At 34.6% G+C, this 23,314-nt stretch overlaps 1 protein-coding gene and 1 pseudogene across 1 annotated transcript; both read right to left on the bottom strand.

The window, feature by feature from the left end:
• Positions 1-4,061: 4,061 nt before the first annotated feature.
• On the bottom strand, positions 4,062-9,253 carry LOC120122501 (COP1-interacting protein 7-like). Its single transcript, XM_039141642.1, has 9 exons — positions 9,071-9,253; positions 8,810-8,986; positions 8,596-8,726; positions 8,127-8,179; positions 7,976-8,028; positions 7,718-7,870; positions 7,124-7,365; positions 5,429-7,047; positions 4,062-5,259 (listed from the first exon to the last, which is right to left on the bottom strand). The coding sequence occupies exons 1-9, from the start codon at positions 9,127-9,129 to the stop codon at positions 4,129-4,131; spliced, it is 3,618 nt and encodes a 1,205-aa protein (XP_038997573.1). The 5' UTR covers positions 9,130-9,253; the 3' UTR covers positions 4,062-4,128.
• A 3,679-nt stretch (positions 9,254-12,932) lies between these two features.
• LOC120120475 lies at positions 12,933-15,678 on the bottom strand (annotated as a pseudogene).
• Between the last annotated feature and the right edge of the window lie 7,636 nt (positions 15,679-23,314).

The following is a 23,314-nucleotide window of genomic DNA, read 5'->3' as shown; positions in this document are numbered from 1 at the left end:
ATGGTATCTAGTTCGCATGCTTTTATTTAACCTAATTTAAAGCAAAAAGGAAAGGTTCATAAATGCTCCTTCTTTGTGTACACTTAGTTTGGGTACCTACTGACGGACAGAGGTTCGATATAACTATACCTAGGGTGACCGCTCTACAGCTCACTATATGCATGGAATCGGCTCTAACAGGAAAATGAACTCGAATTGTCCTTGATGTCGGTGCCCCTTTGGGCCGCCAAACCCTCGATCCTCACCCATTATAGGTTTCAAGCGGAACGAGTTCAATTCGAGGGGATTCACTGCCTTATACCTATGCGAGGAATAAATTCCTACGAAGGTATAAGGTATGTATCTCATGGGTTATTTGCTAAAACTCATACGAAGAATAAATTCTTACGAGAGTAAAGCATTCACCCTGACTAATTTGGATCGAAGCTCTCGTGTCTAGAGCTTATGTTATGCTAATGCGAGTGATGCGTGTGAGGAGGAACATACCTACCTTCGACCCAAAAGGAAAACAAAACAAGGAAAAAAATGATAAAATCTTGACAAAGCTGAAAGCCAAAAATAAATGTTAGTATGACAAAAAACGAAGCAATTAAAAATTTCAATAAACGGATCAAAAGTTAACTATGTACTCAAACTTATAATTTCCACTAAGACGACAATGTGTAAGCGACCTACAGCTTGACTCTCTAAAAAAGTCCCCAGCGGAGTCGCCAAGCTGTCATAACCATTTTTTTATAAAAAATAATTTAATATTATTTTAAAAAACGATTATGACTTTAATTTGGAAAGATTGGGTGATTTTGAATTGATTTGAATAAAATTGAAAAGAGTCGCCATCGACCTTTAGGTTAGGTAGGTCGAATACCTAAAAACGTCTTTTAAAACAATTTTAAAAAAATCATTTTATAAGACAAAATTTGGTATGCGTCACCAAAGATTCGATTAAATGGATTCGGGAATCGGTTACGTGTAGAGAAGGATTAAGCCCAAAAACTGGTACTGGATCGCTTACACGTTGTCGTAAATGGCAGAACTTATAAATCGAATATGAAATTAAAATGTGATCCATTTATTGAACATTGATTAATTTGATTCGAATTAAATAAATAGAGAAAATTCTTTAACTTGAAAAGAAATATCAAAATTAGCAATCCTCCATCGGAAAAGCTAACTCTAATATTTCTTATCATTATTAGAATATTCCCTTCTCATTGATATATATGCAAATCGAATATAAATGAAATTAACGTTTGCATTCAAACAAAAATGAAATAAATACTGAATTAAAAAACACACATTGCATTATTAAAATAAATTAATTAGTAAAATATACTCGACTTGTTGCAAGTTCCTATGTCGTTAAAATGCCGTATCGGATCGTACCACTTCGACCAAGTGGTACTTTCCACGCCCATTCTACGCATACGTGTTCTTGAAAATATAATCGAATATTTCATACATAGATAAAAATATAATAAATGTAATTGGAAATACAAAATAAAATATTCACATTACTAAAAAACATTATTTACATAATACAAATAACCGAATAACAAGTACAATAAAATCATCATAAATGAATAAAATAAAATATTCACAAATGTCAGGGATAAATTCGAACATTAACAAAAATACCTAACATATAAAATCAATGACTAAAATGAAACTATTACAAACATTGGGACCAAAGTCAAGTATCCACAAAAATGACATAATATACATTAGTAGGACTAAAATATAAACAAGGAAACATAGATGCCCAAAACAAAAGAAAATAAAATAGACATTAAACCAAATATATTAAAAAAACAGAAAATGACTAAAATAAAAGCAATTAGAACTTGAAGCCAAAAATTAAAAAATGCAAAGTTATATTCAGTGATTAAAATAAAATAATTACACAATACGAGATCAGATTCCAACATTCACGAAAGTAGTAATATAAAAGAGTAAGGACTAAAATGAAATAAACAGAAACATAAAAGATCACAGAGTAATTAAACCAAACATCAGACAATGACTAAAATAGAATATATACGAATATGGTGACCAAATTCAAATAACAGTAAAGATAATAAAATGCCTGGGATCAGTGATTAAATTGAAATATTTGAAAATATTAAATCCAGAATCAAATATAGACAAATATGATATAAAACATGAACAGTGACTAATATATAACATTTGCAAATTTCATGACCAAATCCGAATATCAAAGGAAAATGCACAATAAACTGAAACAGTGACTAAAACGAAATAAATATAAATATCACAACCAAATTATAATATCAGCAAACATAATATACAAATTAATGACTGAAATGCAATCATTAAAAACTAAAAGACTCGAAATAAAACAATAATAATTTCATTAAATGACTTAAATAATGCGGATACAAAGGATTAGGGACCAAAAGTGTGGTTTACCCCTTTTAATATGAGAAACACGGGTAAGATGTTACAAAGATGCGAGGACCAAATAGGCTATTTACCCTTTCATGCTGAAACACGCATACCCTGAACCCTTAAAACGGCGTCGTTTGGGATCAGACATATAAAGCCAACCGAACGGCCAAAATCCTTCCAACTCCCTCATTTCTCTCGTCTGCCCCTCTCTCTTAAAACAGAGAAAAAAAAATGCTCTCAAGGTTCTCTCCCTCTCCGCCTCTGTCTCCGCCGTGGAGAGAAAATAAAGAGGCCACGGCCGGCGCAGCCGGCGGCAATGGCGCAAGAAACCTTACCCGAGACACCCTATGGCCTTTCCCCTCCCCCTCTTCGAAAAAAAAACCCTTTAATACCCAAACAGAAACCGAAACCCCCTCCTATTCGAACCCTAGATCGTAGAAAGGTGAAGGTTTTACCTTCGATGGCGGCCCCTCCTAACTCCGGTGAGGAAGCAACGATCAAATCTCCCTAAAGGTAAGATCTCTATCTCGTTTTTTCTGCTTTTTACTGTTGGTTCTCAATTTGGTTTTACTCTCTGAACTTCTTTTTTTTTTTCGGTTATCACCGAATGTCCCCTTTAAAATGGTTGCCTCTTCTCCTTTTTGTTGTGGTTGCTGAATGATGATATCTAGAACTTAGGGAAATTATGGGTTGATTTGGTAGCTGGTGAAATCCTGAATTTTCGGGATTTATTTCGTTTTTAAATAGGTTTTCAATTTAGGTTAACTATTGCTCTGATTTGGTTACTGTTTTTACAGGAACCGGTCACTGTTTGATGGATGGACTCTATCAGCTCCGATGACAGCGGCGGTGAGGGAAGCAGTCGGCTTGAGCGGCGGCTAGAGATGAGAAGTTGAAGGCGGCGGCTGATGGAGTTGATGATATTTAGGGTTTCAAACCCTAATTACTTTGGGTTACTGAGCGGGCCTGGGATTGGTATTGGGCCTGAACCGGGTCTGGGCTCCAAGTCTTGTAATTCTGGGTCGGGCTTGGTATCTGATGGGCTTCGGGTTTGAGCCTGCAAAAATTTGTAATATATTAATAACAATAAATAAGCATAATAATAATAATAATAATAATAATAATAATAATAATAATAATAATAATAATAATAATAATAATAATAATAACAATTACAATTAGATAGAAAAGACCCGGACAAAAACGGGTGTCTACACACCATACACAAAAAAGATTAAAATGATTAAGGATAAATACATCACAACAAAAAAAAAACAACTCGAATATAGCATAATTCAATTTATATAAAGATTAATCATCCACTTTGTCAATTAAGTTTAGTTTGATTGACACTCTTATAAGTATAATATATAAGTTTAAAAACTTAATATTTATTGATTTAATATTTTATTTATTTTCGGCGATGCTTTTCACCCGACAAACAAATATACGAGGTCATCTTGTGTCTTCAAAATTTGTTCCCTCATCCCTGTATGTAACTCTTTTTTAGATGTTTTCACGGTCGATTTTGAATTCTTTGATAAAGTTGAGTTATTAAGAAACACAAATAAAGATCTTCCCACAAAACACAATAAAAGAGTTAAATAATAATAACAGATTATTCAAAAATTGATCCAATTTTTTGCACAATAAATATCTTCCCATGGAACACAACGTTACACAAAGCTGCTAGCAAGAATTAACTATGGCTGTGGTATCAATTTAAGTATGGGGGTTTCTTGTTTTTCTTCCGAAGAAAAGCAGCTTTTTAAACCCTTTGGCTGCTTTGGGAGAGTTTTGACTGGTGTTCCATTTCTTCCTGGAGTGCATGGCAGGTTCCATCTCCATTACTTCATTCGGCGGGGGCGGAGTCGAGATGATCTCTATTTCAGAAATAATCCTAGGTGACTCATCTTTTTCATTCATTTTTCTGTTCATTTCGGCATTTACAGTCGGAAATGTCACGTTTTTGTTAGGCGATGGTGGCACGGGATCAACTGTGATAATCTCAGGAATATCTTCATTACAATCTTCTGCATTTACATGATCTAATTGCACTGGCTTGTCATCTTCAGTAAGATGGTTCCCCTTGGAGCTTTGAGAAATTTCATTTTCTTCGGGTGTTACGATCGATGTAGTACTCTGCAACTCTTGGATGTCTTCGGAATCATCGACAATAGCAGTTTGCTGAGTTGCTTCGGGTGCGACTGTTACCTCTTTTGAGTCCTTTCCATGTGCATCGGAGTCATTGGAATGAGCTTTATCTGTGCCACTTTTCTTATCTTCAATAAGATGGTTCCCCTTGGAGCTTTGAGATATTTCATTTTCTTCAGGTGTTACGATCGAAGTAGTACTCTGCAACTCTTGGATGTCTTTGGAATCATCAACCATAGCAGTTTGTTGAGTTGCTTCAGGTGCGACTGTTACCTCTTTCGAGTCCTTTCCAAGTGCATCAGAGTCACTGGAATGAGCTTTATTTGTGCCACTTTTCTTATCTGAAGCTTTTACTTTGTTTGTGCTTGATTTAGTCTTCCGAGACCCGGTTTTCGAAGAACCACTGTCCTTCAATGTCGACTTTTTCGGCTGGTTTGGTCTCGATTCAGCTGATGAGACCTTCGGAGTGTTCTGAGCAGTTGCAAGGCGTTCGATAGTGGAACGTCTTAGAACTGGCTTTGGTACTTTCTTAGTCTCCTGAGTCTCGGGTTGATTCTTCATAGGAGTTGAGGAGGCTTTATTTTCCATGGAGTTTCTCACGGAAGTAACCGAGTTAAAACCATTAGCTGCACTTCTCTCCGCGATCCTCTTCTGGCGCTGAATCCGTAACTCCTCGATTTTCTTTCGAATCTCGTCTTCCTATTCAAAAGCAGGCAAGGCAGAGGGCAAGAAATTAGAAACATGTTAATGAATAGAGAATTGGAAGTTTTTATTGTTCAAGGCCATAAAAAATGCCATATGCAACGCATTAAAATTCTTGACCACATTAAGCATTGCAGTTTAGAGCCTAGAAAAGGTAGATAAATACCTGATCAAATCTAGATTTCCAGACTGCGGTTCTGCTTCCGGCTGGTGGTTTCCTGATCTTTGATGACATGTCTGATTTGCTCTTAACAAGTGATCGGTTCGGAACTCTAGATCGAGATTCTTTATTCGGAAGTTTCCCTTTGGAACTTCCATCTGTTTTACCATTAGTATCCTTGTCATCAGCACCGGTTGTTGTGATATCCGAATGTCTACTATTTGCTTCAGCGGATAATACATTCATTTCGTAGTCAATTTCTGGAGTCCGAGAAGCGACGGCATCTATGTCAGCTGAATCACGTCCAAGCATCATGTAAAGGTCATCCGGTTCATATGGAACAGAAGCAGCCTTTTGTAAATTTCCTGCTTTGCCATTTTCGTATCGAGTAGTTTCTATTTCAGGAACCATACCTACACCAACCCTCAACTGAGAATCAAGTTGATCTTCTTCCATTGGTGGACCTTGAATCATCAAAGAGTCGTCTACAAAAGCATCATTCTTGTTTACCTCAGTGTCAAAACGTTCGGCAGCTAACGAAGACGAATTATCCCCATCAAACATTTTGATGCCTATGATCTCATCCTGGTTTACTGATTTATCCAGTTGATTGTTCATAAACCAGTCTCCTTCTTTTCGACTTTTGGTCATTGTAGATTCTGTGGTAAAATCTGAGATACCATTCCGAGAACTGATCCAAGAATCATTGCCTTGTAGCATTAACAACTCTTCATTTGTGCTTTCTCTTTTCTTAAAAACCTGTCCATCATACTCATTTGTTCTGTAGTTTCCACCTCGAGTTTCACCTTCATTACCTCTATTCATCTTTGCGCCTAGAAAAGGATCACCGGACACAACAGGCTGAATTCTTACTGACTCAGAGTTTGGCTCGGAACCCGTGTTTACAAAGTATTCATCTTGCAACCTTGCAGGGTCTGAAGAATCCAAATCCTTCTCCTGCAAGAGAAGGTTTTGGAAAGCATCCCAGGGATTGTTTGCAGTGGCTACCTTCGTTTCATGTTCATCGTCATCGTATGAAACAGTGTCTCTATGCTTGCTTTCCTCGTGCTTCTTATGATGTCGCGAGGTCAATTTATGTTGTTTGTTCAATGATCCAACAGCCTCCTCTACTTGCTGCTTGTGTGAATCTCCATCAATGAACTCATCCTCATCAGAAGCCTCTTCAGAATCACTGTCCTTTTCCCCATTCCTCTTGGAAGAAATGTAATTAATGTTACGGATGACTACCTTTCTTGAGCCTTTCTTTCCGTGCTTTTTCTTTCGAACCTGCTGTCCTGGTTCACCCTCAGAGCTTGAATCACTAGGCTCAGTCGATTCATCTTGCTTCGAAGTTTCATCCACCTTACGACTTGAAGACTTCTTCTTGCTCCTGGAAGATGATCTATGACTTCTATGATCATCCAGTTCCCAACCACGAGAAAGACTTGAATCCTCTACATACGGAGGCCAATTCATATTCCCGGGATAAAATGGGGCCGGAGCATGCATACCGGGAAAATGATAGCCTTGATATGGAGGCATTTGTTGAAATCCAGGACCCTGAAAATTGTGCATGAAGTGAGGAACATGGGATGGCCATTGCATTTGTACTTGAGCTTTTCCATCTGTAGAACATGTTAAAATGATTTCAGAACATCAACTATCATTCAAGGCCGAAGAAATTTCGGTATCTGTCCTTACCTGGGTTAATATCCGCACTCCCTGCATCAGATGCATCGGTTGAACCATTCTGCTTGGCATTAGAGAAATTCATCATCGGATTTTCATTCGGATCATTTTCTTCCCCAGCAAGTACAATCCCGGTTGTTCCGAGGTAAGACAAGTCTGGTCTAGGACTTGCTTGCATTGCTTCTAATTCAGCCATCCAAAGCCTATCTTCATTCTTTCTCTTGCATAAGTCCATGAAATTTATGCAGGCTTCCCTGACAGATCAAATAAAATCGACTATATTTCCGATTATCGAAGATAAATGGCCCTTTATTCTATGTACAACATCAAACATACATGTATATAATGTTTATTCCAAGAAAAAGAAGACAGAATATTATATAAATGATAATTCTATGCAATACAAAAATGGTCAGAATCTGCATAAAAACAAAGCTTCCATGGCTTCGTCTAGTGCTGCAATTTTTGAAATGAATTCAGTGTCTTTTTCTATAAAGAAACGGAACATACACCATGAAGATCCCATTATGTCTAGTGGTCATATTCTAGTTTTATCTATAGAAATGCAGTCCTAAGTCCTTCTGACCGATGGAAATCATTTATTACCTTAATCGTGAAGCACCGAAAGCATCCGCGAAAGATATGAGATCATCAATATTATCGGGTTCATAACCGGCAACCAAGGCACGAGCATAAGCCATTGCTTGTTCTTTAGATAGTACTTTCTTCCGAGTTTCCAAAACTCGTTGAAGTCGAACCCTGCAGGTTAACCTCAGATGAGCAATTGCTGCATTGTAATGCAAGAAATGTACCGAGAAAAATCAAAGCTGGTGTGGGTAAATTGCAAAGAAAAATTTAACTTACTTTGAATTTTCTTCTTGAACAGCATCCCCAGTCCCATTGAATTCACCATTTGACTGAATCGAATCACCAAAATAAACAGCCTTGAATTAAGAATTTAAGATATCAAAACTTTAAAACCAAACAAATGTTTAGCAGATCAGACAGAACATACCTTTGATGAAGAAAAAGTTTTCTGGAAATTCGCTGAAATAACTGATTCGGTTCCTGCCAAATCCAAATTGGATGAAAATCAGACAATTTGCTACATTACCGTATGCGAGCAAAATTAACACTCATGACAATCCTGAGTCAATATCTAACACCATATATTCTGAAATAATCCAAGGCCACCCGTAAGAGGTAGACATTTAGTTTGGTGGAGTTCGAATCTCAATATCTACAACCTGTTATCCGACGTTCAGATTCGAGTCCGAATAACTTACCACTTACGGACTTACCATTTAGTCATGACAAACATGATTGGCTATACTATTACAAGACTGAATTCCAAAGCATAGAACTCAACAAAACTGATGAATTTCATAAACCAAAATCCACCCTAACATCAAAAGATCTTCATAATATAATGAAGTAACAATAAAAGATCAAGTTCAGACAAGGAAATTTTGGTCCAAACATACCATCTGTCTCTGTAACCACAGCAGCATGTGCTGCTTCATTTGATTGAATTGAATTTTCAATCTGCTCAATCTCTCTCTCGACTGTCACGAATCTCTCAAGAACTTTTGGTGTGCTAACAAACCTCACAAACCTGTTACGACCGTCAGTTCAAAAACAGACAACCTTAACAAGAGACATCCGAAGTTTGAATCTCGATATCGGTAACATTTTTACCTTTGCAGAGTGCCTTTAGTGAACCAGGAAGGAGTTGAGCCAACTGGACGAAGAGTTATAGAGTAGCCACCTTTTGATAACTGATCTTTAACAGCTTTGAGATGTGAAATGAAGGGATCTAACAAACCAGATGCCAATTTCTCATTCTCTTTTCCAGCAAAAATCACCAGATCACATCTTTAATTTCAGACAAACCAAAACCAAATCAGATGAAATGACAACAACAACAACAACAAAAACAGAGAATCAAATTAAGGTTACCTGGTTCTAGTTGGAGTGAGTCGGAACAAAGTATAATCAAGACGTGTGTTGAAGTCCATAGTTTAGACACAGAGAGAGAAATAAGCAAACACTGAATCTTCATAGGATGAGTTCATCCATTGTTGCAACTTAGTAACAGAAACATATTCCGTTATATGGTTTTTTTTTTCAAGCAAGGTGGTGAAATTATAAACGTTGGGAAGTTTATTTTTTCATTGGACCCTGTGCTGTTTCATTTTTTTTTTGCAGGGTTTAGTTTCTGTTTAGAATGAAGAATGTTACACAAAGTATAGACACTAAAAACCAAACATTAAACATGGAAGTTGCCAGCAAAGAGTTGAGAAAAGGCACTTTAGATTTATCACATGGGAAAGTTATGAAGATCACAGGGAGAAGATGGAAACCGGATTTTTATTATGTCTTTTACGAAACTTGGGTCCCATTCACCGACGTTGTTTCCATCAAATTCATTTTTTACCTCATATTTTTTATAATGACGAGAACATGATCTTAATTTAGAGTCTTTGCTTTTTGTTTATTTAAGTTGGATCAAGTTAATATTTGATGATTACTTAATGATTTTTTATAGGTAGAATATTTTTATTGACCTCTGATTTTATGAGTTTAGTCATTTTAGTCCTTAAACTTCTATTACATCTCTTTTAGTCTTTAAATTTTAACCTTTTTCATAAAATTGATCCAGATATGACGAAATATTAACACCATTAAGTTAATGTTAATTATATTGTCATTTTTTAATGCTTCATAAAAAATAGTTATTTTATCCGTATTGAAACACTAACATAATCTTTTTAATATAATTTTAATTTTTTATGGTGTGATAGAAAAAAATTTAACATTAGTTAACATTTCAATAAGATTAAATAACTTAAACATCTGTACAATCCATTACTGTTATATCATTTTAGGTGAATTTGACAAAAATAAGAGTTTGAGTCTTAAAAGAGACGTAATAAGTCATCGGTGGTTAGAGAAAATGTTGTTCTCCATTGAAATACAGAGTTCGAGTAGTTACGACTACAAGGTGTGGTGAGTTGTCAATAGTTAAGAAAATTATAAACAAATACCACCTTATATTTATTTCAGACTACTAAAAAGGAGACATAATAAAAATTTAAGGATTAAAAAAAATTAAATTGATGAAGTTAAAGGGTAAAAAAATATTATTTTAACCTTTTACCATGTGATATTATATAATTTATTGACCTAACATTAATTGTTTTTGGTATATAAAAGTTTATGTAAGGGTGACTCATCTAGTTAAGTGCTAGGGCATACATGAGATCCAATTGAGATTCAAATAAGAATTTACAGATTGTCCACTAAGAGTAACGGTGGTAGGATTCGAACTTGGCAGAACATTAAATTATAAATTTTATTTATGTTATTTACAAACTCAGTTCCTTTTTCTTCTTTCCATTTTAGGTTAGTTTTTAAGAGAAAAAGATTATTAAATACTAGTATTAAGTTTTCCTATATAATATTTATAAAATTTAAATAATTATTTAATTAATAAATCATTAATTAACATATATATTAATAGAAAAGTAATTCTATAAATACCTTTAAAATATCGACAAATGTCTTTTCCATTTATTTTTAAATTTTAAATATATTTATCATAATTTTATGATACATAAATAATATTTCTTAATTATTACCCCAAATAACAATGAATTTATGCCAATGAGGCTTTATAATTATAGCTGCATAAAGAAAATGAGTGCCAAGTTATCCAGGCAAGCCCAAAATTTAATTGTTGGTTCTACTGTAGCTTTCAAATTAAACATGCCATTAATTGTTTAATTATCAAAGATTTCAGCCCAAACTTTACTTCATTCTTGCTTATTACCCACTTTTCCCTTGCATTTTCCGAATTTGAGCCAACTATCGTATACGTGTTTCGTTTCGTATATTATAAGTATTATAATTTAAATTTATACCTTATTGTATATTGAGTACGATTGTTTTATAAAAGAAAGTTTCAATATCGTAGTCCGACCTAACTTACGAAAAACGAAACGAATTATAAAACTATAATTTAAAAATATCTTCTTTGGCATGTCCTTTTCAAGATTCAATCGCATACTACAAAGCATATATAAATATATTATATGCAAAATTAATATTTTTTATATATTATATTTTGATTTAACTCGGATTATAAAACGTGCATATATAAATACTATATACAAAATTAATATATTTTTTATATTATATCTTGACTTGTACTGTACGAATCGATTTATATTTTGTTTTATAAATTTATATATTATGATATGAAAGAAAATTTGAAAATAATAATTTTATTGTATTTGGATAAATAAAAAACAATTTCAAATTATATTATCATTATAAGAAAAATATCACATCCTATGAATTTAATTGAATCGAGAAGTGGTAAGTAATATTAAATGTTAGTAGTTAGTTACGGTGTATCCAAAGATTTCGGTGAACGGGCCTTTTTCTTTTTCAAATTTATTATTAATTGTTTACATTAGTTGTCAAATGTTACCTAATATGTTATTAATTGCTTCCCCCCACCCAATAAATCTACATTCAATAATATTTTGAAATTTAGGATTTATATTAAAAGATTAAAAATGTTAAAGTTGTAACAATAATCTGTTGATCTAGTGAGATGAGATAGTAGATCTCTTAACTAAGGTTAGAGGTTTGAGTTGTGACTTTTACGAATGGGACAAATTGGAGTGGGAGGGTCACCGCCATTTTGGACCTTTGTAATACGTTATTCGGATTAGTCGATTAATAGATCGAGTATCATAATTAATTAGAAAATGACAGTTTATAATTCCGTTGATTATTGAACTTGGATGGAAAATACAAACTAATTTAGTTTACTTCATACGGGTTGGTTTATAAACAACTCAAGGTGAAGTCCTGATGACATGTTGGATATCACATAACAGTTGCATTTGCTTCGGTTCTAGCAATTATGGTATGTCTGTTTTTCTCAAAATGTTGAGATTTCTGTCTTCCATTGATGAACCTTAGTCTATTAATTCCTGCACTGCTTCTGTTTGCAAGAAAATATTGAAACCATTTAGCGGAAAGCTTCGGAGTTCACTTAATAGTTTGACGATCACGTAGGTGGTGTTTGTTTTTGCAGAGGTAAAAGGTCTGCAGTTTGCGAACCACATCTGCAGCAGAATATGTGGACCAAAAGTCTGCAGTCTGCAAGAAGAAAACTGTTTATTTTTTAACGTCTGCAAACTGCTAAAATAAACTAAAATATAAATAAACTGATTTTTTAAACTTAAAAGAGTTTTGCAATATTGAAATTTAAATAATTTTAGTTTTATAATACTAATTTAAATAATCCATACAACTACAATAATAAATTTTTTAAAATAAATCAATCCATATTTTAAAATAAAATTTTCCATATTTTAAAATAAATCAATCCATATTTTAAAATAAATCAATCCATATTTTAAAATAAAATTTTCCATATTTTAAAATAAATCAATCCATATTTTAAAATAATTTTTTTTTTCATATTTTAAAATAAATCAATCCATATTTTAAAATAAACCAATCCATATTTTAAAATAAATCAATCCATATTTTAAAATAAAATTTTAAAATAGATTTAAATAATTTTAATTTATTTAAAGAGGTTTGAAGACCTTTGAAGACATAAAACTATGTCTGCACCAAGAAGACTTCGTGCAGACATTAGAAGAGTTTTTGTCTTTTAAAAAAACAAACGGTTTGCGAAGCCCAATGTCTGCACGTGATCTACGCGGCGTAGACATAAAAACTTTGCAGACATTGCTCAGTAAAAACAAACACTACCGTAGTAAAGTCCGACCTTTAAACTGTAACCTCCTGCCCATTCAAAGTTATCCATCAGGCTCCACAGAACGTATCCTCGTACATCAGCACCCTTCATGTCTCAAATTGACAACCCATCTTAATGTTAATAGAGCTTTTATTTTCGGGTTTTAAAGTCAGATGCAAGTGTTGGATACAGGTATATATTTATTGAGTTACTCAGATGCAAGTGTAGGTTCATTTTTCTAAAGTTTTTGGGTCCTTAAAAGGTCATATTCCCGTACTCATATTCTAATATGCACAGAGGTAAAGAAAGATAAATTGAATTACCTAATTGTTCTGGCCAAAGCAGCAAGGTAGCCCTTGTGGAATTTGATTCGGTTGACATCATGCAGCAAATTTGGAACTGCCTTAGTAAGTGAGGATAATATCCTGCAAGAATGTAATCAAGTTAAAAGGAAATATATATTCATACATATATGGATTGATTGAGAAAAATTATTGATGTTCTACACTAATGTTACAGGTTCAAATTCTATCGGTATCTACGACGACATGCCTAAGACTTGAACTCGGTTGCGTCAGATTCAAAGGATTGGAAGATTATATCTTTGTATCAATGTCTGAAAATTTGTTTGACACGGATCTCCAACATAAATACTTCAAAAACAAATAAAGGGTGGGAGCATCTTAACCTATTGCTACCAAGGCTGCTTTGGAGCTTTGAAAATGGACTAATAGGCTTGAAGTTTGCTATCTACAATTACTTTTAAGTAAAAAAAATTACATAAATTTAAATAAGGTAATTACAAGATTTGAAAACCGCCATGGGCAAAACCTATAGCTCTGCAACTTACCATTCTCTGTTACATATATAGGCATGTTATTGTATCTTTTTGAAATATAATCAACAATCTTCTCCATGCCCCATGGAACGACATAAAATCTTTCAACACCAGTCTGCCAAAATACAGCAAAGTAAACTTGTAATAAACTTCAGATTTGCAAAGTAAACTGTAGTACACGAACTGCCTAGATACAAGCAAGAGCAAGAAAAGGAATTACCGGCTCTCTGATTAGAATGCCATCTCTTTCTCCAGTTGTGTATGCAAAACCTCTGATGAAATGATCTCCACCTAAGATGCAAGGAGAATGGATGCAGTCCTTGGCATCTAATGTTGAATAATGGTTAAGGCCAATAAAATCAATACTGTCTTTCACATAGTTTCTTCAGTGGAAAACCTTGGCAGTTCACTCCTATGGTACTGGCGCATTTCCGGAGGGTAATCTCCAAATACCAATGGATCGAATACCCTGCTTGATGATAACTTAATTCATGTTACATTGAAGAACATGTCTTTACTGAACTTGGATTTTAGTTCATTCGGTTCATGTAGAAGGTTGAGATTTGAATCTCAATATCTGCAATCCTTCTCCTATCTGGAGTGAGGCATCTTAGAGGTAAAATCCATATGCTACTTATAAAAGTTCTAGCATAGACTTATGGTACTAGGACTTTTAATTCTTATTAACATGTTAATGTATGACACGTATGGATATAAATCAGGTTATGATCCTCTAAAGATATGAAAACACTTTGAAATAATTGATATTCTTGTTGTCAACATATATATATATATATGTGTGTGTGCGTGTGTGTGTTTGTGTGTATAATAGTAACACTGGATTATGTGTGGCATAGGAATATATAACATATTTATTCCATGAGAATATAGAAAGAAAAAGAGTGAATGGTGGTCCACAACTGACTTGCTTCCAAAACGAATCTGACACACTTAGTCTAATGGCCCATATATATGAATATGCACCGAGATACCACCTCCAATAATTCTTAAAATGTATATTGAATATATCTATGTTTGAGATATATTTGCATCAAACATTCACATTCATGAAAGATGAAAAGAAATCTGGAAGGCAAAGAAAAAGCCAGCAGAAAGGGAAGGGTCATATCAGAGGCGAAACTACATGGTCCCCCCAAAACTTGAGAAAGTTGTAATATTTTTAAAATTGTTAAAATTTACATTAATATATATTTATATGTATTTAAATACATATTTATCCTCTCTGTCATTTACGTATCTTCATTTCATGCAACTCGTGTACTCTCATCATGATTCCAAGACTAGTTACTTTCTGAGTTTCTGTGGTTCACAATCACACAATCAATACGTTCCACTCTAGAGGGTTGTGTTTGGTTTGCTTTGGTTCACAACTTCTGAATGTCGTATTCCATCGTAGAATTATTAAAACTTTGGGAGGTTGGAGGCAAACGCAGTTTAATACTTCGGTTGAGATTACTTACCAGCAGCCTGTAAAAGCCAGAATTCGATTGACGGCTTGATGATCAGATTCTACATCTTGTAGTGGTTCATACATATGTGTATGTGCAATTATTCCTATAGAACCACCTTGTTTCGGCTGCAGCGGCATCAAATTTGTGTAAGAAAAAAAAAACATTATAAAGCCGTGTTTAAGCTAGGAACATATAGGAAATCTCATTCTTTAACCTGAAACTGTTCTCTATATAGCTTATCAGCCTTCGCATGGGCTGATAACATGTTGTGAACAACTATAAAAGGTTCTTTGTCAGAATTGCCAACGGAACAATTTCCGAAAGGCTGATAACAATGAGCAGGTGGGTAAACTCCTCTAACATAAGCCATTTCTGCTAACATATTAGGCTCATTGGTAGTTGCCCAGTACTTAACTCTATCACCAAAGCTCTTGAAACAAGTTTCAGCCAAAAGAACAAAATCCTCCCTGCAAAAGAATCAGGATTAGGCAACCTAACAACATGATTGTATCACAAGAAAAAAAAATAAACTTCAAACAATAAAACCTGTGTTGAATAATATTTTATAATATTTTAATATAATAAATTAAGGCAAAATATTTTTGGACTTGATTAAATTTGTTCAAAGTTTTCAAAAATAATTCAAAGTCCATTAAACTAGAATTTGAATACAAAATAGTTTTCTGGGTACGTAGTACCCATACTGTTCTTACAATATCGATATTGTTCATGTGGTATCGATAACAAAGGTAAGAAAAATATCGATACTCTCTTGGTAGTATCGATACTACTAGTTGTTTTTCAAATTGTTCAAATTTCAGAATGCAAATTTGGTACCAATACTCAAGGGGTACCGATACTACTTTACATAGTGGTATCGATACCATGAACCCTAGTATTGATACTAGTCGAGCCCAACAGTCCTTAACAACTAGTTTATTTAAATATTACAAAGGTAGTACCGATACTCATTAAAGGAGTACTGATACTCCCTATTCTGGACAGTTTTATTTTTGCGAAAAATTCATCCCCAATGGCTCCAAAATACACCCAACGGCTAAAAATGACCACAAACTTATTCCAACATATAAAAACAATTTGAAGACACTTGAAGAAGATTACAACACCATCCAAGCAATAGAGATGAAGAGAAAAAAACTCTTTCACTCTTTATTTTCCATTTTCTCTTGTACATATATGTTTGAGCTTATTGCAAATCTTTCAATTGTTTTTCTTGTGAGCTTAATTTTTGTAAACGCTTACCTTTGTGAGGTTTTCTTGTTTACATCTTTCAACCTTTGTAAAAGAAATGTGGTTCTAGTTTAGCCATTAAAAAACTAAGGGTTTTGTAAATGCTACTATTGAGCCAAGAAAAAGAAAGAACAAATTAGTGAATTTGTTAGAAAATCCTTAGTGTGGAGCTAAGGTAGAGGATGTAGACTTGGTTTAGAAGTCGAACCACTATAAATCCTTGTGTAAATTGTCTATCTCTTTATATTCCATACCCAAATTTTTCAAAAGGCCAATTCACCTCCTCTTGGCACTTTTTCGGTTGATCAATTAATCTTAATCAATCCTAATAATTGGTGTCAGTGCTTGACTCATTAAAAGGATTAACAACCTTGAGACGATCCTTGAAGAAGTTATATCAATTCCTGATGCAACCGAGACTTTAACCTCCGGCTCCTACTATATTGAAGACTCTCAACTGGTTAACAAGTCACCTTATTTTAATGGTGCAAATTATGCTCATTGGAAGAATATGATGATGATCTTCATTCAAGCTAACGATCTAGGAGCTTGGAATTCTATTATGAAGGGATGATATACTCCAATCGATGAGATGGATGATTGGAGTGATGGAGAGAAAACGAAGTTCAAACTCAATGCAAAGGCATACCCTGATGAATATAGAAGAATATCCTCTTGTTCAAATGCTAAGGAGATGGAGAAACTCCAAGTCACTCATGAAGAAACCGATGAAGTAAGGGAAACTAAAATCGGTCTTCTCAACCATAGCTATGAGAATTTCAAGATGAAATTGTAACACCCATTTCCCATATACGTCCCTGTACACAAGTCACATATGTCACATGACTTTTAAAATATTTTCGTACTTGAAAATCAATAAAATTTTGTTTATTTAAACATTCTTCAAATACATAATAATAATAATAATAATAATAACGTTTAAAATCCATCAAATATTAATTTAAGTTCGAATATAACATAATGCTACAACCAAGTACCAAGTATCTTATCAGAGCATCACAACATATCTAAGTACATGCCAACTAGTAATATCAAAATAAATATCTAAAGATGTCATACTATTACTGACGAGGCAATCATTGACAGATGATATCAACTGCACTCCTTATTCTGATAATACTTGATTATCTATGCGTGAAACCATCACACACTAAGTATTCACTTAGTGAGACATAATAATATAAATGAGTCGTAACCAAAACATAAGTATATCATAAAAGATTAAAATACGAATTTAATCGTATAAACCAAGTCTGATGAACAAGAACTTGATTCAGTCGTGGTTCAAAGAGAGCAAATCGATGAGCTCGAGTTATGGTTATTCGGAGTTTTTGATCGAGGGTTGGCGATGGAGTTACTAAGTTTATACAGTCTCATTTATTTGATAAGAAGCCTAAACTGGTAAAAACTGAATCATATATATTTTAAAGTTTTAAAATTTCGTGAGGCTAAAATGTTTAAACAAGAGATGGTTTGAAGCAGGGGAAGCGGAGAAGATGGGTTGGGAAGAAAACATGTGGAAAAAGTGGGTAATTTGACATTTTATCCTTGAATTATTTTTAATTTACAAAAAGGACCATAATTAATAATTTATCTAAAGTTCAAGAGTTCAAGTAAAAATTAAACCCTTTTACTAATGTGTCACGTCATCAAACTAATTGAATTTAACATTTCAGTGACCACATCTTAATTAAAACAAAACGAAAGTGACTATGAATTATATTTTTTGTATCTAGTGACCATACGTTTATAAAACTGAAACAAAAGTAACAAACTCTGTAGTTTTCCCTAAATAGGGATATTTTCAATAAATTAATGATAATATATTACTAAAAAAGAATTTAATAGATTTAGTTCTAAAATTTTACGAGGATGTGTTATTATTTTTTGATTTGTCCCATGATCAGTGTTTGTTTAATATTTTAAAACTAATGACATAAATATTTCTAGTACTTTGCCATTTTTTGTGAATGTAATGTATATGATTTCTAAATGGATTATGTCTCTCATAAAGCTTGTTTCAATTTTCAAATGTATCACAAGATTAAACACTTTAATTGATAACATGATAAATTTGTTAAGTGATTTTAGTAATAAAAGAAAATTTTATTTTTTATAGAGGTCTTAGATTCGAGCAGCTACATTAATTTCATATGTTATTTCATAGTGGTCACACGTCAAATTCCCTTCACTCGGTTTCTTGAATTTTGTTTTATGCTCCCTCCATTTTATCAAGCACGACTCCTCCCCCGTTAGAAGATTAACATTTTACTGTGAGCATCTCAATGATTGTAGAATTCAATTGCGGTGTTTAAAATGTATAGTAACCCATATGTTGCCAACTTGCATTTTGTTTTTAGAGAAAATAACCTCAGTGACCAAAAATACCTTATAATATACGATTTTAACCAACTTTTTTTGGATTTGCCAAAATGACCAACTAAATCGCAATGCGATCGATAATTCGCAACGCGATCTCCGGTATCGCAAATCAGTTTCCATATTCGCAACGCGAACTTCGACTATCGCATTGCGATTTACATATTCGCATTGCGATAGTCCAAGTTTGCGTTGCGATAGTCAAAGTTCGCGTTGCGATTTATTACAAATTCGTTGCGATTGTCCAAGTTCATTGCGATAGTCGAAGTTCGCGTTGCGATTTATTCCAAATTCATTGCGATTTATTCCAAGTTCGTTGCGATTTATTCCAAATTCGTTGCGATAGTCGAAGTTCGCGTTACGATTTATTCCAAGTTCGTTGCGATAGTCCAAGTTCGCGTTGCGATTTATTACAAATTCGCGTTGCGATAGTCCAAGTTCGTTGAGATAGTCGAAGTTCGCGTTGCGATTTATTCCAAGTTCGTTGCGATAGTCGAAGTTCGCGTTGCGATTTATTCCAAGTTCGTTGCGATAGTTCAAGTTCGCGTTGCGATTTATTCCAAGTTCATTGCGATAGTCCAAGTTCGTTGCGATAGTCGAAGTTCGCGTTGCGATTTATTCCAAGTTCGTTGCGATAGTCCAAAATCGCAACGACTGGTGGTATTGCATTTGTTTCTTAAGAATTTTCTCTAAAAAGATAGTATTCGTGCGGACGTGTCGAAGACACGTATTACCACGACTACGACCATGAGACGAGACGAGACGGCGACGGCGGCGGGGGTGGCGCGCGAGAGTCCCTCTTGTTCTCTATCACTCAACAAGGAAGTGGGAAAGCCAAGCCTTAAATACCATTCCCAATAGTGTTTCCAATACTATGTGGGATTGAGCATTACCAACACTTGTTTCCAATACTATGTGATTATTCAGGAAACAATTAACAATCATGCACCTTAAAACAACTGAATCAGTAACCAATTTTATTAGTATTATACGATTAAATATGTCATAATTAAAAGTCAATCTACAATCAATCGCGATTATTGCAATTTTAAGCAAAACATTCAAAAAAAAATTGCATCACTAGCGAGAATAAAAAAAATTGTTATCGTGCAATTACAATAAATTGAAAATAAATTAGAATTGTATGAAAACTAAACGAACCACAAATACTTTTCATACAAATACTAAAGTTATTAACTATAATTCACAAATAATATCACTATTTAAGGCTCAATCCCACATAGTATTGAGAACAAGTGTTGATAATGCTCAATCTCACATAGTATTGGAAACACTATTGGGAATTATATTTAAGGCCTGACTTTCCCACTTCCTTGTTGAGTGATAGAGAACAAGGGGAACTCTCGCGCGCCGCCGCCGTCCGTCTCGCCTCGGGTCGTGGTCGTGGTAATACGTGTCTTCGACACGTCCGCGCGAATACTATCTTTTTAGAGAAAATTCTTAAGAAACAAATGCAATACCACCAGTCGTTGCGATTTTGGACTATCGCAACGAACTTGGAATAAATCGCAACGCGAACTTGGACTATCGCAACGCGAACTTGGACTATCGCAACGAATTTGGAATAAATCGCAACGCGAACTTCGACTATCGCAACGAACTTGAAATAAATCGCAATGCGAACTTGGACTATCGCAACGAACTTGGAATAAATCGCAACGCAAACTTGGACTATTGCAACGCGAATTTGGAATAAATCGCAACGCGAACTTGGACTATCGCAACGAATTTGGAAAAATCGCATTGCGATAGTTGAAGTTTGCGTTGCGATAGTCAATGTTCGCGTTGCGAATCTGGAAACTGATTTGCGATACCGGAGATCGCGTTGCGAATTATCGACCGCATTGCGATTTAGTTGGTCATTTTGGCAAATCCAAAAAAATTCGTTAAAATCGTATATTATAAGGCATTTTTGGTCACTGAAGTTATTTTCTCTTGTTTTTATTTGGACAGTGTCACTAATACTTCTGTTTTGTCAGTAACAAATTTCTATTCAGATTTCATCGCCTATTTCAAGGACCGACAAATCGGTACTGGGCGACGGTTTAAATTGTTAAAGTTATGGCTCATTTTCCAAACCTTCGACGTGGTCGACCTGCAAGCTCATATCCAGTCCGACGTACGGATTGTTGAAATGTCAAAGCTTGGAAAATTGGTTCAAGTTAGGCACCTAATATTGCAATGTCAAAATTAGGTGCAACAATGTCAAAATTAGATGCAATAATGTTTGAAAATTAAATGGGTAAATTATAAACTTTAGTCACTAAACTTTAGGGTATTTATAAGATTAGTCCTTAAGTTTCAACTATAAATACCCTAGCTCATTTACCTTCAAAACCATCCCAAAGCATTCTAGCTTTCTTCCAATACTAGAGAGATTTTAGAGAGTTTCTTGAGAGTTGTTTTCTCCTTTTATCTAGAGAGAATTATCATTGTTTTCTCCTTGGTAGATCGAGAGAGGTTGTAATTCCTATTTTCTCATAGTGAAATTCTTCTACCGTTGCCCGTGGTTTTTACCCTATATTATTCAGGGGTTTTCCACGTAAATTTTGTGTCTCTTTTATTTTCATTTTTATTTTCTCAAATTATCAGTTGCGATTTTTCTCTATCTGATAGCCGTCTTCCGCAACAATTGGTATCAGAGCTAGATTAGAGTGTGTAATATCTGCTTATTGTCTTTGTGTTGCCACCAAAAGGTGGATCCTCCAACATAATAAAATAAGAAGTTATTACCCATTCTTTGAAGGTTCCAGAGAACTATTCACGATAGTGAAATAGTGGGAACTATCCGTAAAAGAAGCTATGGCAACAAAATTTGATATTGAAAAATTCAATGGGAGAAATTTCTCATTGTGGAAATTGAAGATGAAGGCCATCCTAAGGAAAGACGGGTGTCTAGCGGCTATCAATGAAAGACCGGTGGATTTCGCAGATGACATCAAATGGAACGAGATGGACGGGAATGCTATAGCAAACTTTCATTTAGCATTAGCAGATGAAGTATTGTCAAGCATCGAGGAGAAGAAGACAGCTAAGGAGATATGGGATCATCTTACCAAACTGTACGAGGCCACATCGCTGCACAATAAAATTTTCCTTAAGAGAGGAAATTGTACACTCTCTGTATGCCAGAATCTACTTCAGTGACGGAGCACTTAAATACACTGAACACCTTATTTTCTCAGCTTACATCCTTAAGCTGTAAAATAAGAGAACAAGAACGTGCTGAACTTCTACTTCAAAGTCTACCGGATTCATATGATCAACTCATCATCAACTTGACAAACAGTAATGTCACCAGTCTAGTCTTCGATGACGTTGCAGCTGCTGTTCTACAAGAAAAAAATCGGCGCAATAACAAATATGACAGACAAGTAAATCTGCAACAAGCAGAAGCGTTGACAACGATGAGAGGGAGATCAACAGAACGTGGCCAAAACAGCAGTCACAAACATGGTAGATCAAAGTCGAGAAGCAAGAAGAATTTAAAGTGTTCAACTGTGGAAAGAAGGGTCACTTGAAGAAGGATTGTTGGAGTCTAAATAAAAACTCCAATCTACAATGCAATATCGCAAACACTTCAGATGATGGAGATGCTCTATGCTGTGAAGCGTCAACCACCGTGGAAGGAAGAAAACGATTTGTAGATATATGGCTCATTGATTCGGGAGCAACATATCACATGACCTCAAGAAGAGAATGGTTCCATCGTACAGTTGCAATGATCATGCCTTAGAGATCATAGGCGTGAGAACCATCAAATTGAAGATATACGATGGAACAATTAAAGTTGTTCGAGATGTGCGGCACGTGAAAGGCCTGAAGAAAAATTTATTATCTTACGGATTGTTGGATAATAATGCTAGCAAGATTGAAACACGAAAAGGAATCATGAAGGTGTTCCGTGGAGCACTTGTGGTGCTAAAAGGCGAAAAGATAGCAGCAAACTTGTACATGCTGAAGGGAGAGACTTTGCTAGAAGCAGAAGCCTCTGTTGCCTCATGTAGTTCAAATTCGGCAATCCTATGGCATCAGAAACTTGGACACATGTCAGAACAAGGAATGAAAGTCCTTGTGGAGCAAAAGCTACTTCCAGGCTTAACAAAGGTATCACTTTCTTTGTGTGAGCATTGCATAACAAGTAAGCAGCACCGGTTGAAATTTGACACATCAAATTCTAGAGGCAAAAGTGTTCTAGAATTGGTTCACTCTGACGTATGACAAGCACCAGTAACGTCCCTAGGTGGAGAAAAATACTTTGTCTCATTTATTGATGACTACTCCAGGAGATGTTGGGTGCACCCTATTAAGAAGAAGTCAGACGTGTTTTCAACTTTCAAAAACTTCAAAGCGCGGGTGGAACTTGATTCTGGAAATAAGATCAAGTGTTTCAGAACAGATAATGGAGGAGAATACACAAGCGAAGAATTTGATGA

The sequence above is a fragment of the Hibiscus syriacus genome, unplaced genomic scaffold (genome assembly GCF_006381635.1).
Source record: "Hibiscus syriacus cultivar Baekdansim isolate YM2019G1 unplaced genomic scaffold, ASM638163v2 tig00001120_pilon, whole genome shotgun sequence".
Classification (NCBI taxonomy): Eukaryota; Viridiplantae; Streptophyta; class Magnoliopsida; order Malvales; family Malvaceae; genus Hibiscus; species Hibiscus syriacus.
The sequence above is the reverse complement of the archived record's forward strand: the minus strand, read 5'-3'. Positions and strand labels throughout refer to the sequence as shown.